The sequence below is a fragment of the Palaemon carinicauda genome, chromosome 32, assembly GCF_036898095.1.
Source record: "Palaemon carinicauda isolate YSFRI2023 chromosome 32, ASM3689809v2, whole genome shotgun sequence".
Taxonomy (NCBI): Eukaryota; Metazoa; Arthropoda; class Malacostraca; order Decapoda; family Palaemonidae; genus Palaemon; species Palaemon carinicauda.
Genome location: NC_090756.1, coordinates 24707103 through 24720203, shown reverse-complemented (window position 1 = coordinate 24720203; position 13101 = coordinate 24707103). Strand labels below are relative to the sequence as shown.

General features: G+C 34.5%; 2 protein-coding genes across 2 annotated transcripts in view; both read right to left on the bottom strand.

Annotated features, from left to right (window-relative positions):
* Window positions 1-937: 937 nt before the first annotated feature.
* On the bottom strand, window positions 938-4812 carry LOC137625537 (golgin subfamily A member 6-like protein 22). The gene is made up of 11 exons (XM_068356446.1): window positions 4780-4812; window positions 4458-4508; window positions 4298-4348; window positions 3578-3628; window positions 3418-3468; window positions 3178-3228; window positions 2860-2988; window positions 2222-2350; window positions 1902-1952; window positions 1262-1312; window positions 938-1072 (listed from the first exon to the last, which is right to left on the bottom strand). Exons 1-11 carry the CDS (start codon window positions 4810-4812, stop codon window positions 938-940), a joined length of 783 nt encoding a protein of 260 aa, XP_068212547.1.
* A 5951-nt stretch (window positions 4813-10763) lies between these two features.
* LOC137625345 (uncharacterized) overlaps window positions 10764-13101 on the bottom strand; it is a 544968-nt gene continuing 542630 nt past the window's right edge. Inside the window, exon 7 of the mRNA XM_068356186.1 lies at window positions 10764-11417. Coding sequence (XP_068212287.1) covers window positions 11226-11417 — 192 coding nt within the window. The 3' untranslated portion in view covers window positions 10764-11225. The remainder of the gene's footprint in view (window positions 11418-13101) is intronic.

Below are 13101 nucleotides of genomic sequence, written 5' to 3'. Positions count from 1 at the left end.
CTCCACTGTCACCAATCGACAAGTCAACTTTCTCCTTTGGTAGGCATTTACAAAATATCTCATCGGTCTCTGAAATTTCTCTCCACTGTCACCAATCGACAAGTCAACTTTCTCCTTTGGTAGGCATTTACAAAATATCTCATCGGTCTCTGAAATTTCTCTCCACTGTCACCAATCGACAAGTCAACTTTCTCCTTTGGTAGGCATTTACAAAATATCTCATCTGTCTGAAATTTCTCTCCACTGTCACCAATCGACAAGTCAACTTTCTCCTTTGGTAGGCATTTACAAAATATCTCATCTGTCTCTGAAATTTCTCTCCACTGTCACCAATCGACAAGTCAACTTTCTCCTTTGGTAGGCATTTACAAAATATCTCATCGGTCTCTGAAATTTCTCTCCACTGTCACCAATCGACAAGTCAACTTTCTCCTTTGGTAGGCATTTACAAAATATCTCATCGGTCTCTGAAATTTCTCTCCACTGTCACCAATCGACAAGTCAACTTTCTCCTTTGGTAGGCATTTACAAAATATCTCATCGGTCTCTGAAATTTCTCTCCACTGTCACCAATCGACAAGTCAACTTTCTCCTTTGGTAGGCATTTACAAAATATCTCATCTGTCTCTGAAATTTCTCTCCACTGTCACCAATCGACAAGTCAACTTTCTCCTTTGGTAGGCATTTACAAAATATCTCATCTGTCTCTGAAATTTCTCTCCACTGTCACCAATCGACAAGTCAACTTTCTCCTTTGGTAGGCATTTACAAAATATCTCATCTGTCTCAGAAATTTCTCTCCACTGTCACCAATCGACAAGTCAACTTTCTCCTTTGGTAGGCATTTACAAAATATCTCATCTGTCTCTGAAATTTCTCTCCACTGTCACCAATCGACAAGTCAACTTTCTCCTTTGGTAGGCATTTACAAAATATCTCATCTGTCTCTGAAATTTCTCTCCACTGTCACCAATCGACAAGTCAACTTTCTCCTTTGGTAGGCATTTACAAAATATCTCATCTGTCTCTGAAATTTCTCTCCACTGTCACCAATCGACAAGTCAACTTTCTCCTTTGGTAAACATTTACAAAATATCTCATCTGTTTCTGAAATTTCTCTTTACTGTCACCAATCAACAAGTCAACTTTCTCCTTTGGTAAGCATTTACAAAATATCTCATCTGTTTCTGAAATTTCCCTTTACTGTCACCAATCAACAAGTCAACTTTCTCCTTTGGTAAGCATTTACAAAATATCTTACCTGTTTCTGAAATTTCTCTTTACTGTCACCAATCAACAAGTCAACTTTCTCCTTTGGTGAGCATTTACAAAATATCTTACCTGTCTCTGAAATTTCTCTTTACTGTCACCAATCAACAAGTCAACTTTCTCCTTTGGTAGGCATTTACAAAATATCTCATCTGTCTCAGAAATTTCTCTCCACTGTCACCAATCGACAAGTCAACTTTCTCCTTTGGTAGGCATTTACAAAATATCTCATCTGTCTCAGAAATTTCTCTCCACTGTCACCAATCGACAAGTCAACTTTCTCCTTTGGTAAACATTTACAAAATATCTCATCTGTTTCTGAAATTTCTCTTTACTGTCACCAATCAACAAGTCAACTTTCTCCTTTGGTAGGCATTTACAAAATATCTCATCTGTCTCAGAAATTTCTCTCCACTGTCACCAATCGACAAGTCAACTTTCTCCTTTGGTAAACATTTACAAAATATCTCATCTGTTTCTGAAATTTCTCTTTACTGTCACCAATCAACAAGTCAACTTTCTCCTTTGGTAAGCATTTACAAAATATCTCATCTGTTTCTGAAATTTCCCTTTACTGTCACCAATCAACAAGTCAACTTTCTCCTTTGGTAAGCATTTACAAAATATCTTACCTGTTTCTGAAATTTCTCTTTACTGTCACCAATCAACAAGTCAACTTTCTCCTTTGGTGAGCATTTACAAAATATCTTACCTGTCTCTGAAATTTCTCTTTACTGTCACCAATCAACAAGTCAACTTTCTCCTTTGGTAAGCATCTACAAAATATCTTACCTGTTTCTGAAATTTCTCTTTACTGTCACCAATCAACAAGTCAACTTTCTCCTTTGGTGAGCATTTACAAAATATCTTACCTGTCTCTGAAATTTCTCTTTACTGTCACCAATCAACAAGTCAACTTTCTCCTTTGGTGAGCATTTACAAAATATCTTACCTGTTTCTGAAATTTCTCTTTAGTGTCACCAATCAACAAGTCAACTTTCTCCTTTGGTGAGCATTTACAAATTATCTTATGTTTCTGAAATTTCTTTTTACTGTCACCAATCAATAAGTCAACTTTCGCCTTTGGTAAGCATTTACAAAATATCTCATCTGTTTCTGAAATTTCTTTTTACTGTCACCAATCAACAAGTCAACTTTCTCCTTTGGTAAGCATTTACAAAATATCTTATCTGTTTCTGAAATTTCTCTTTACTGTCACCAATCAACAAGTCAACTTTCTCCTTTGGTAAGCATTTACAAAATATCTCATCAGTTTCTGAAATTTCTCTTTACTGTCACCAATCAACAAGTCAACTTTCTCCTTTGGTAAGCATTTACAAAATATCTCATCTGTTTCTGAAATTTCTCTTTACGGTCACCAATCAACAAGTCAACTTTCTCCTTTGGTAAGCATTTACAAAATATCTTATCTGTTTCTGAAATTTCTCTTTACTGTCACCAATCAACAAGTCAACTTTCTCCTTTGGTAAGCATTTACAAAATATCTCATCAGTTTCTGAAATTTCTCTTTACTGTCACCAATCAACAAGTCAACTTTCTCCTTTGGTAAGCATTTACAAAATATCTTACCTGTTTCTGAAATTTCTTTTTACTGTCACCAATCAACCAGTCAATTTTCTCCTTTGGTAAGCATTTACAAAATATCTTATGTTTCTGAAATTTCTTTTTACTGTCACCAATCAACAAGTCAACTTTCTCCTTTGGTAAGCATTTACAAAATATCTTACCTGTTTCTAAAATTTCTCTTTACTGTCACCAATCAACAAGTCAATTTTCTCCTTTGGTAAGCATTTACAAAATATCTCACCTGTTTCTCAAATTTCTCTTTACTGTCACCAATCAATAAGTCAACTTTTTCCTTTAGTAAGCATTTACAAAATATCTCACCTGTTTCTCAAATTTCTCTTTACTGTCACCAATCAACAAGTCAACTTTCTCCTTTGGTAAGCATTTACAAAATATCTCACCTGTTTCTGAAATTTCTCTTTACTCTCACCAATCAACAAGTCAACTTTCTCCTTTGGTAAGCATTTACAAAATATCTCACCTGTTTCTGAAATTTCTCTTTACTCTCACCAATCAACAAGTCAACTTTCTCCTTTGGTAAGCATTTACAAGATATCTTACCTGTTTCTGAAATTTCTCTTTACTCTCACCCATCAACAAGTCAACTTTCTCCTTTGGTAAGCATTTACAAAATATCTCATCTGTTTCTGAAATTTCTCTTTACTCTCACCAATCAACAAGTCAACTTTCTCCTTTGGTAAGCATTTACAAGATATCTTACCTGTTTCTGAAATTTCTTTTTACTCTCACCAATCAACAAGTCAACTTTCTCCTTTGGTAAGCATTTACAAAATATCTCATCTGTTTCTGAAATTTCTCTTTACTCTCACCAATCAACAAGTCAACTTTCTCCTTTGGTAAGCATTTACAAAATATCTTATCTATTTCTGAAATTTCTCTTTACTGTCACCAATCAACAAGTCAACTTTCTCCTTCGGTGAGCATTTACAAAATATCTCATCTGTTTCTGAAATTTCTCTTTACTGTCACCAATCAACAAGTCAACTTTCTCCTTCGGTGAGCATTTACAAAATATCTCATCTGTTTCTGAAATTTCTCTTTACTGTCACCAATCAACAAGTCAACTTTCTCCTTCGGTGAGCATTTACAAAATATCTCATCTGTTTCTGAAATTTCTCTTTACTGTCACCAATCAACAAGTCAACTTTCTCCTTCGGTGAGCATTTACAAAATATCTCATCTGTTTCTGAAATTTCTCTTTACTGTCACCAATCAACAAGTCAACTTTCTCCTTTGATAAGCATTTACAAAATATATCACCTGTTTCTGAAATTTCTTTTTACTCTCACCAATCAACAAGTCAACTTTCTCCTTTGGTAAGCATTTACAAAATATCTTATCTATTTCTGAAATTTCTCTTTACTGTCACCAATCAACAAGTCGACTTTCTCCTTTGGTAAACATTTACAAAATATCTTACCTGTTTCTGAAATTTCTCTTTACTGTCACCAATCAACAAGTCAACTTTCTCCTTTGATAAGCATTTACAAAATATCTTATCTGTTTCTGAAATTTCTCTTTACTGTCACCAATCAACAAGTCGACTTTCTCCTTTGGTAAACATTTACAAAATATCTTACCTGTTTCTGAAATTTCTCTTTACTGTCACCAATCAACAAGTCAACTTTCTCCTTTGATAAGCATTTACAAAATATCTTACCTGTTTCTGAAATTTCTCTTTACTGTCACCAATCAACAAGTCAACTTTCTCCTTTGGTAAGCATTTACAAAATATCTTACCTGTTTCTGAAATTTCTCTTTACTGTCACCAATCAACAACTCGACTTTCTCCTTTGGTAAGCATGTAAAAAAAATATCTCACCTGTTTCTGAAATTTCTCTTTACTCTCACCCATCAACAAGTCAACTTTCTCCTTTGGTAAGTATTTACAAGATATCTTACCTGTTTCTGAAATTTCTCTTTACTCTCACCCATCAACAAGTCAACTTTCTCCTTTGGTAAGCATTTACAAGATATCTTACCTGTTTCTGAAATTTCTCTTTACTCTCACCAATCAACAAGTCGACTTTCTCCTTTGGTAAGCATTTACAAGATATCTTATCTGTTTCTGAAATTTCTCTTTACTCTCACCAATCAACAAGTCGACTTTCTCCTTTGGTAAGCATTTACAAAATATCTCATCTGTTTCCGAAATTTCTTTTTACTCTCACCAATCAACAAGTCAACTTTCTCCTTTGGTAAGCATTTACAAAATATCTCATCTGTTTCTGAAATTTCTCTTTACTCTCACCAATCAACAAGTCAACTTTCTCCTTTGGTAAGCATTTACAAAATATCTTATCTGTTTCTGAAATTTCTCTTTACTCTCACCAATCAACAAGTCAACTTTCTCCTTTGGTAAGCATTTACAAAATATCTCAACTGTTTCTGAAATTTCTCTTTACTGTCACCAATCAACAAGTCAACTTTCTCCTTTGGTAACCATTTACAAAAAAACACAAATGTTTCTGAAATTTCTCTTTGCTGTCACCAATCAACAAGTCAACTTTCTCCTTTGGTAAGCATTTACAAAATATCTTATCTGTTTCTGAAATTTCTCTTTACTGTCACCAATCAACAAGTCAACTTTCTCCAGTCAACTTTCTCCTTTGGTAAGCATTTACAAAATATCTTATCTATTTCTGAAATTTCTCTTTACTGTCACCAATCAACAAGTCGACTTTCTCCTTTGGTAAACATTTACAAAATATCTTACCTGTTTCTGAAATTTCTCTTTACTGTCACCAATCAACAAGTCAACTTTCTCCTTTGATAAGCATTTACAAAATATCTTATCTGTTTCTGAAATTTCTCTTTACTGTCACCAATCAACAAGTCAACTTTTTCCTTTGGTAAGCATTTACAAAATATCTCCCCTGTTTCTGAAATTTCTCTTTACTGTCACCAATCAACAAGTCAACTTTTTCCTTTGGTAAGCATTTACAAAATATCTCCCCTGTTTCTGAAATTTCTCTTTACTGTCACCAATCAACAAGTCAACTTTCTCCTTTGGTAAGCATTTACAAAATATCTTACCTGTTTCTGAAATTTCTCTTTACTGTCACCAATCAGCAAAGTATCATATGCCAATCTAAACTATTCTGTATAACACAGCTAAGTCTCTTACGTCAGAGATTGCCGATGTTGATGGAGCATTTATGCGAGCAACGTAGGCATTATGTGACTTAGCAAGAGTGTGACTGTAATTTTATTCATTGGAGCAAGGTGAAATAAGAATATTGTTTATATTCATATACATTTTATTTATTTACTTCTGACTAAAGACGGATTGATAGGACATGCACTAATTATGTTAGAAGCGCTACCAGCGATGACCCATATGGTGAGCATTTAAAAGTCTAGATAGTATGTCTTTTTATTTACATGTGGTACACTTCGCTATGCAAGACAATGCAAATGACTTAATTTAATCTTTCTTTTTCCCCACATTAGAAATCCTGGTTCAACTTATCTCTGGAAAGGCAACGAAGTGTACGTTTTGTTTCAAAAGGCTCTAACCATATTGGGTGGCTGGACGCGCCGTGTCGTCAAGAGACAAAGGGTAAGTACATGGTCATCTAATAGATGGCGTTAGTGTCGTGGGTTGTTCTGTTATTTAATTGCAAGTGGTCTCTTTCGTATAAGGGGAGCTACATTGTAACTTCTATAGTCTATATTTATGTATAGATAGACCTTTTGCTTGATTTCATTGCTTCTATCAATCTTCAGTCAGATTAGAACAGCCCACGCAACGCCTGTCAGTATATCCCGTAGAACAGAAACATTACTAAAATCTAACATGGATTAGTAGAACCAAACATTCTTTCTCGTTAATATACAAACATTTGCTCTATAGTACAAATATACAGATGGCAATACAAATGGAAACATTCTCATATATTTTTCTATCTCTAGATTAAAACTCTTCAATGGAGAGCTTACATGAACATGTCACATTTTAAAACAAGGAACAATCCCGAAACATCTATAGAGTTCTATAAAAGATGTTTTGCTATGCAATTTAAGTGTGTCATATGCCCTTCTTCCGAGCAAATAAGTGAAAAAGGGTGAATTTACATATTTTGGATGTCCACAGTTTTTCTGTAATGTAGGCATGCATGCAGTTATGATCATACAAATATGTTGATATAATTTTTCATCTCAAAACAGTGTTCATGTTTGTGATAAGTGGGAGAAGTGTAAGATATATATTACTTCTACAATTCTAACATAACAGGCAACTTATAATGTAAGAAATGGTAAAAGCGTGGACCACAAATCTGTGCCAAATTATGTAGCGGATTTAGAAGTGTCTAGAAAAATTTTGACTAATTTACCGAGGACAAAGAACTCATATCATGGCAGCAACTAAAGCGAGCTTGTTTTAAATGTGACAATATGTATTTCTCGTACCTAAAGTAAAAGAAAAAACCTTAAATTGAGTAAGTGGAACGGAAAGCCAGCAGACAGTGTTATTGTAATGCCAACTCCCGCCCTCCCTTCATACATCGCCTCATTCTCACTCCTGTTAGGCTAGCATTCAAACGACACACAACTCTTATATAGACGGCACACGTATGTACGTATATCTTCGTACGGATATGATTCTGTACACACGCGGGCCAGATCTTACGACAACAAGTTGATCAGGACGAACTTCATGACGAGCAATCCACTACTTGTAGAATTATGTGGGTCTAAGCTATTATGCAAGTCACTTACGAAACATCAACGCTAAGAGTATCATATAGGCCTACCTCAACTGTACTAAAAGTAAACTTCTGGTATTAGCTCTCATAGGAGAGGGTGGAAGGAAAAAACTTGGAGGTAAAAATGGTAATGATCCTTCATTATTCTTTCATCTAATTCACGGTTGTTGTATTTTATATATCATTTTTTGCAATGGTTTATAACCAACCATAGACATAATGGAGGGTGAACATTATGTTAAAGCCCTCGTGTTGTAAAATAACTAATCGTTACTGAATTAGGAGTTTGGCGCATGCAGCAAATGGTCACAATAAGACCCAAAATGCAACTCAAGTATATAAATATGTCTCTACTACCTCCAAATCTTTTATTTTTATTTCTTTACTATTTCTCTCTTAACTTTACATATGTATTTTTTATCCGTTTATTTTGAACAGAGGAAAACAGACAGACAGACAGACAGATATATATAGACTATAATATTTTGTCTAGTTAGAATTAATTCTTTGATAATGACCCACTTTATTAGTGACAAAAAAAATAATGAAAAATTCTATGTATAAAAACTTGAATCTACAAATGTTTATAAAAGACAATTGTCTATGGTTAATTATCAATTTCAAGTTGAAGTCAATCCGAATTCAGGATAGATAATTTTTATACGATCAAAATTGATTTTTTTTATACTGAATTGAAATGTCCTTATTTCAATTGAATATCAAGTGTCTTTAAAATGTAATGAAAATCAAGTTATTGTATTGACTCAATTAGGAATATTAGGTATTTTTCACGCCAACGCCCACCCTGTGCTCAATAGGTCAAGGTCACGAGACACTGACGTGACGTGGCAAGGTGATGGGGAATTAGGAGCCCACTGTATATATATATATATATATATATATATATGTATATATATATATATGTATATATATATATATATATATATCTATATATATATATATAATCATAATTATATATATATATATATATATATATATATATATATATATATATATATATATATATATATATATATATATATATATATATATATATATATACTGACGTGACGTGGCAAGGTGATGGGGAATTAGGAGCCCACTGTATATATATATATATATATATATATATATATATATATATATATGTGTGTGTGTGTGTGTGTGTGTGTGTATGTGTGTGTATGTGTTTGTTGTTTATCTTTTTATTTCTTACCATATTGGTGCATTTCTGCTTTGAAATAGACCTTATGTATAACAGTATGAATGCAGATTTCTGCCACCCCACTGTAAGTGACAATTTTAAATCTCTTTTAAGGGATTCAATCCTCTTTATTCTTTAAAGTTATTGAAAGGTTTTCTATCCTTCAGTGTCATTTGAATCACTAATCACTGTTCTGATCAAATGATTCATTTGTGGTCCATCGTTACGTACGATTCATTCATGGTCCATCGTTACGTACGATTCATTCATGGTCCATCGTTACGTACGATTCATTTGGTCATTTTGTATTCAATCATTTTTCTGTAATGTGAGATAGATCTTAGTATCCCTGGATGATTTCATAAATTCTTATCCTGGTGAGGATTTATTTTGTATCAGTGATATTGTTCCACAAAAAACAACTCCCACCTTTCTAGTTCCTATGTGTCCTAAATACTTGTTAGCTCATCAATGTTTACATCATTATTTTTAAAAGCAAGGAGATTGTCTTGACAAGTTCTCAGATAGCATTAATTTCAGCCATAATCCTACCAATTTATTATGTAATTAATGACGAGAGCATCGTTTCAACAAGTTTCTAAAAGGTAATTTCTACCATCATTACTTCAGCACTTTGATGGAAATAGCATTGTTTGTCATCCTTTGAAAAGTAAAGCAGCTTTGACGAATAGCACACAAGTACATGGATTAATGAACTTGATACCATGTTCTTCCACTGCCTTGGTTTAGAGTTCTCTTGCTTAAGGGTACACTCGAGCACACTCTTCTATCTTATTTCTCTTCCTCTTGTTTTGTTAAAGTTTTTGTAGTTTATATAGAAGATATTTATTTTAATGTTGTTCTTCCTGAAATATTTTATTTTCCTTTTTTCCTTTCCTCAATGAGCTATTTTCCCTGTTGGAGCCTCTGGGCTTATAGCATCCTGGTTTTCCAACTAGGGTTGTAGCTTAGCAAGTAATAATAATAATAATAATAATAATAATAATAATGATAAAACATTGTTTAGCCAAAATGATAAACGGAGGTTTCTTGACTGACCAATGTTTGTTTCTACTATGTCAGCACCTTGGTATGAAACGACGCGGCCTATGGCAGGCCGATTCTTAATTGCAGGAAATGAGGATTGAAAAATAGTCATGACAGTCAAAGGGCAGTGATAAGTAAAGACTTATCAAGTTCGGCATCTTTTAGCACTTCTATATTTAGCATGAAATTAGCCAATGATGGTGGCAAAAACTGGAATTTTTGTGATAGCTTCACGGAACTACTCAGGAGTGTTCATTTCGTAGTCAGTACTGGTGGCAAGAGCTGAGGTTTTTGTGACGTCAACTTTACCAAATTACTCAGGAGTGTTAATTTCGTAGCTAGTACTGGCGGCAAAAGCTGAGGTTTTTGTGACATTACTTTGACCAAACTACTCAGGAGTGTTAATTTCGTAGCTAGTACTGGTGGCAAAAGCTGAGGTTTTTGTGATATCAACTTTACCAAATTGCTCAGGAGTGTTAATTTCATGGCTAGTACTGGCGACAAAAGCTGAAGTTTTTGTGACATCAACTTTAGCAAACTACTCAGAAGTGTTCATTTCGTGGCTAGTACTGGTGGCAAAAGCTGAGGTTTTTGTGACATCAACTTTACCAAATTACTCAGGAGTGTTCATTTCGTGGCTAGTACTGGTGGCAAAAGCTGAGGTTTTTGTGACATCAACTTTACCAAATTACTCAGGAGTGTTCATTTCGTGGCTAGTACTGGTGGCAAAAGCTGAGGTTTTTGTGACATCAGCTTTACCAAATTACTCAGAAGTGTACTGGCGGCAAAACCTGAGGTTTATGTGACATTACTTTGACCAAGGAGTGCTCATTTTGTAGCCAGTACAGGTGGAAATTCTTGAGACCTCATCTTTACTAAGCTACTTATAGGTGCTCATTTCAACATTTATACTAGTTCATGTAACACCTTCTTAAGAGTTCAAGAGTGAAATATTGTTGTCGTTAAATAAAAAAAGTGGAAACCGAGTTCGTAATAATCCTCTTTTTGAGGTACTTGCAGTTTTATTGTTCCTTTCAGAACTGGTTTTGCTTTTATCAATGTTTGATGTCTAAACTTTAGTCTTGTCTTTGACTTTAGCTGGTTACATGAGGTACTGTCTTTGTATCAGCATTTATTGAGCTACAGGCTTGTTTATTTTCTACATTTCAGATGGTGAAGGATGTTATCCTTGCAGGATTACCTTTTAAACTCTCTACAGTTAACTTTTCTGATCTCTAAGGTTCTTTTATCCTTTTATTCCAACTCTGCACCATTTCCCCTAGCTTTATTGATCTTGTTTCTTTCCTGTCACCTATAGAATCCCTCCCCCTTCCTCTTCTCATCACCTTCCTTCTTCTTCTTCTTCTTCTTCTTCTTCTTCTTCTTCTTCACTGGCAGCTACAGGACGTCACAACCATCTTCGAGTACGTCTTGAGGATGAAGCGCTCGTCCGAGTCCATGGACAGAACGGTGAGTCCGTCCAGCTTCTCTGGAACGCAGCAGGGAGCTGGAACTTCCGGACGGAGGCCCATGGAATAGATCATGGACTGGATGATAGCGTGGTTGCTCCCACTCATTTGCTGTTGAGGAAAGGAAAGGAATTAGAAATCAGTTGAGCCTAAAGGTTATTACATTATATTCAAAGACTCCCAAGAGAGGAGATGTATTGGACATGTCAACGCCATGGGTAGTGGTGCGTTCTTTGCAGTTGTGAATAGCTGTCTAGAAAAGAGGTGAATTGGACAGTAGTCGGTCTTCAAGGGAAGTAGATGGTCATAGGTGCTTATGATCCGTTGTTGAGGAAAGTCAAAGAGTTCTTTAGGGTAATAGTTTGGTGTTGAAGAACATGATCTCTGTCAGTAAAGGATAGGACAGACAGGATATCTTCATGACATCACATCATAATGGATAATCCTATGTTATTTTAGGTTTACTTAAAGGTATTTCACAACTAATCTATGCTTTGGTGTATCTTAGTGACCAGGTAAACAACACACTCTTGCTCTAAAATGCAAAGGTAATGCTAATTCAAAGAAAATCAGAACAAAACAATAAAAAAGTGGCCTTCTACAAACAATTCCACGAAACATTTTGACATCCAGACTTCATGCCCATAGTAGAATACAGTCTAAATCTTCTAGAATCTATCACGATAAATATCTCCATGAAAGATGAAACGTAAACATAAAATGAGTCAAGTTGACAAAGGAAGGTTATAACAAAACACCATCCATGACTAGAAGATGCATTGTCACTTAGCAATTATGGAATCAAGATACATGAAATTATGGAATATAATAAGATACCATTCACATATAAAGATTTACCTTATCATTTAATAAATAAGAAATAAATAATAAACATCACCACTTTATCTAAACAGGGAATGCGCCAGACAAAACGGTTACTTACACATAATTTCTCACTTCGCCAGCTAGGCTAGAGTGAAAAAGAGATAACAGTTATGTTAAATACAGGGAATCAACCTTGATATTCACTATTCAATAGAGTGGGAAGATGCAGGATTTTAATAAATCCTGCATAGTAAATATGTTTAAATAAATTACGCATTGTCTTGTACAGTCGCTTCAAGAAGAAGCAATGGTCAACTACACAACGTACCAGCTGACTCTCCTGTGTCAGAAAAGGAACGTTTACTGATTCTTAATGAATATACTTACTTAGGACAGACACTAAGTCTTTCCCCAGAACATGAAACCGAAATTAATAAAAGGATAAGCCTGTGATGAAGAGCATTTGGTAAACAAAATGAGATTATGAAAAGTAAAATGCCACTTTCTTAAAAATGAAAAGTATTTAATGCTTCGTGATGGTATTTTTTTGGTATCGTACAACACGGTAAACAACATCATAGTATTATAATTATATAGAACTTGTATTATTATCATTACTAACCAATCTATAACCCTAGTTGGAAAAGCAAGATGCTATAAGCCCAGGGGCTCCAACAGGGAAAAATAGCCCAGTGAGGAAAGTGTCAAATGTCCCCCTGAAGTCAAGTGTATTTAAGATTCTTTGATTCATAATGGGACCACTTTTCTGTGCAATAGGAGAATGCTGTTAGTTTATTTACAGATAAGTTAAGAATTAAAAAATAAATTATATTTATGAAGTAAACTCTAGGATGCTAAACCCATTCATTAAAGAATCCTCCGGATTTAGGAGAACACATCCTATGTGGGGTTGCAGGAAGGGTCGTTATCCTTACTTGCCAGTTGTAGGCCAGAATTAAGGAGAGAAGAG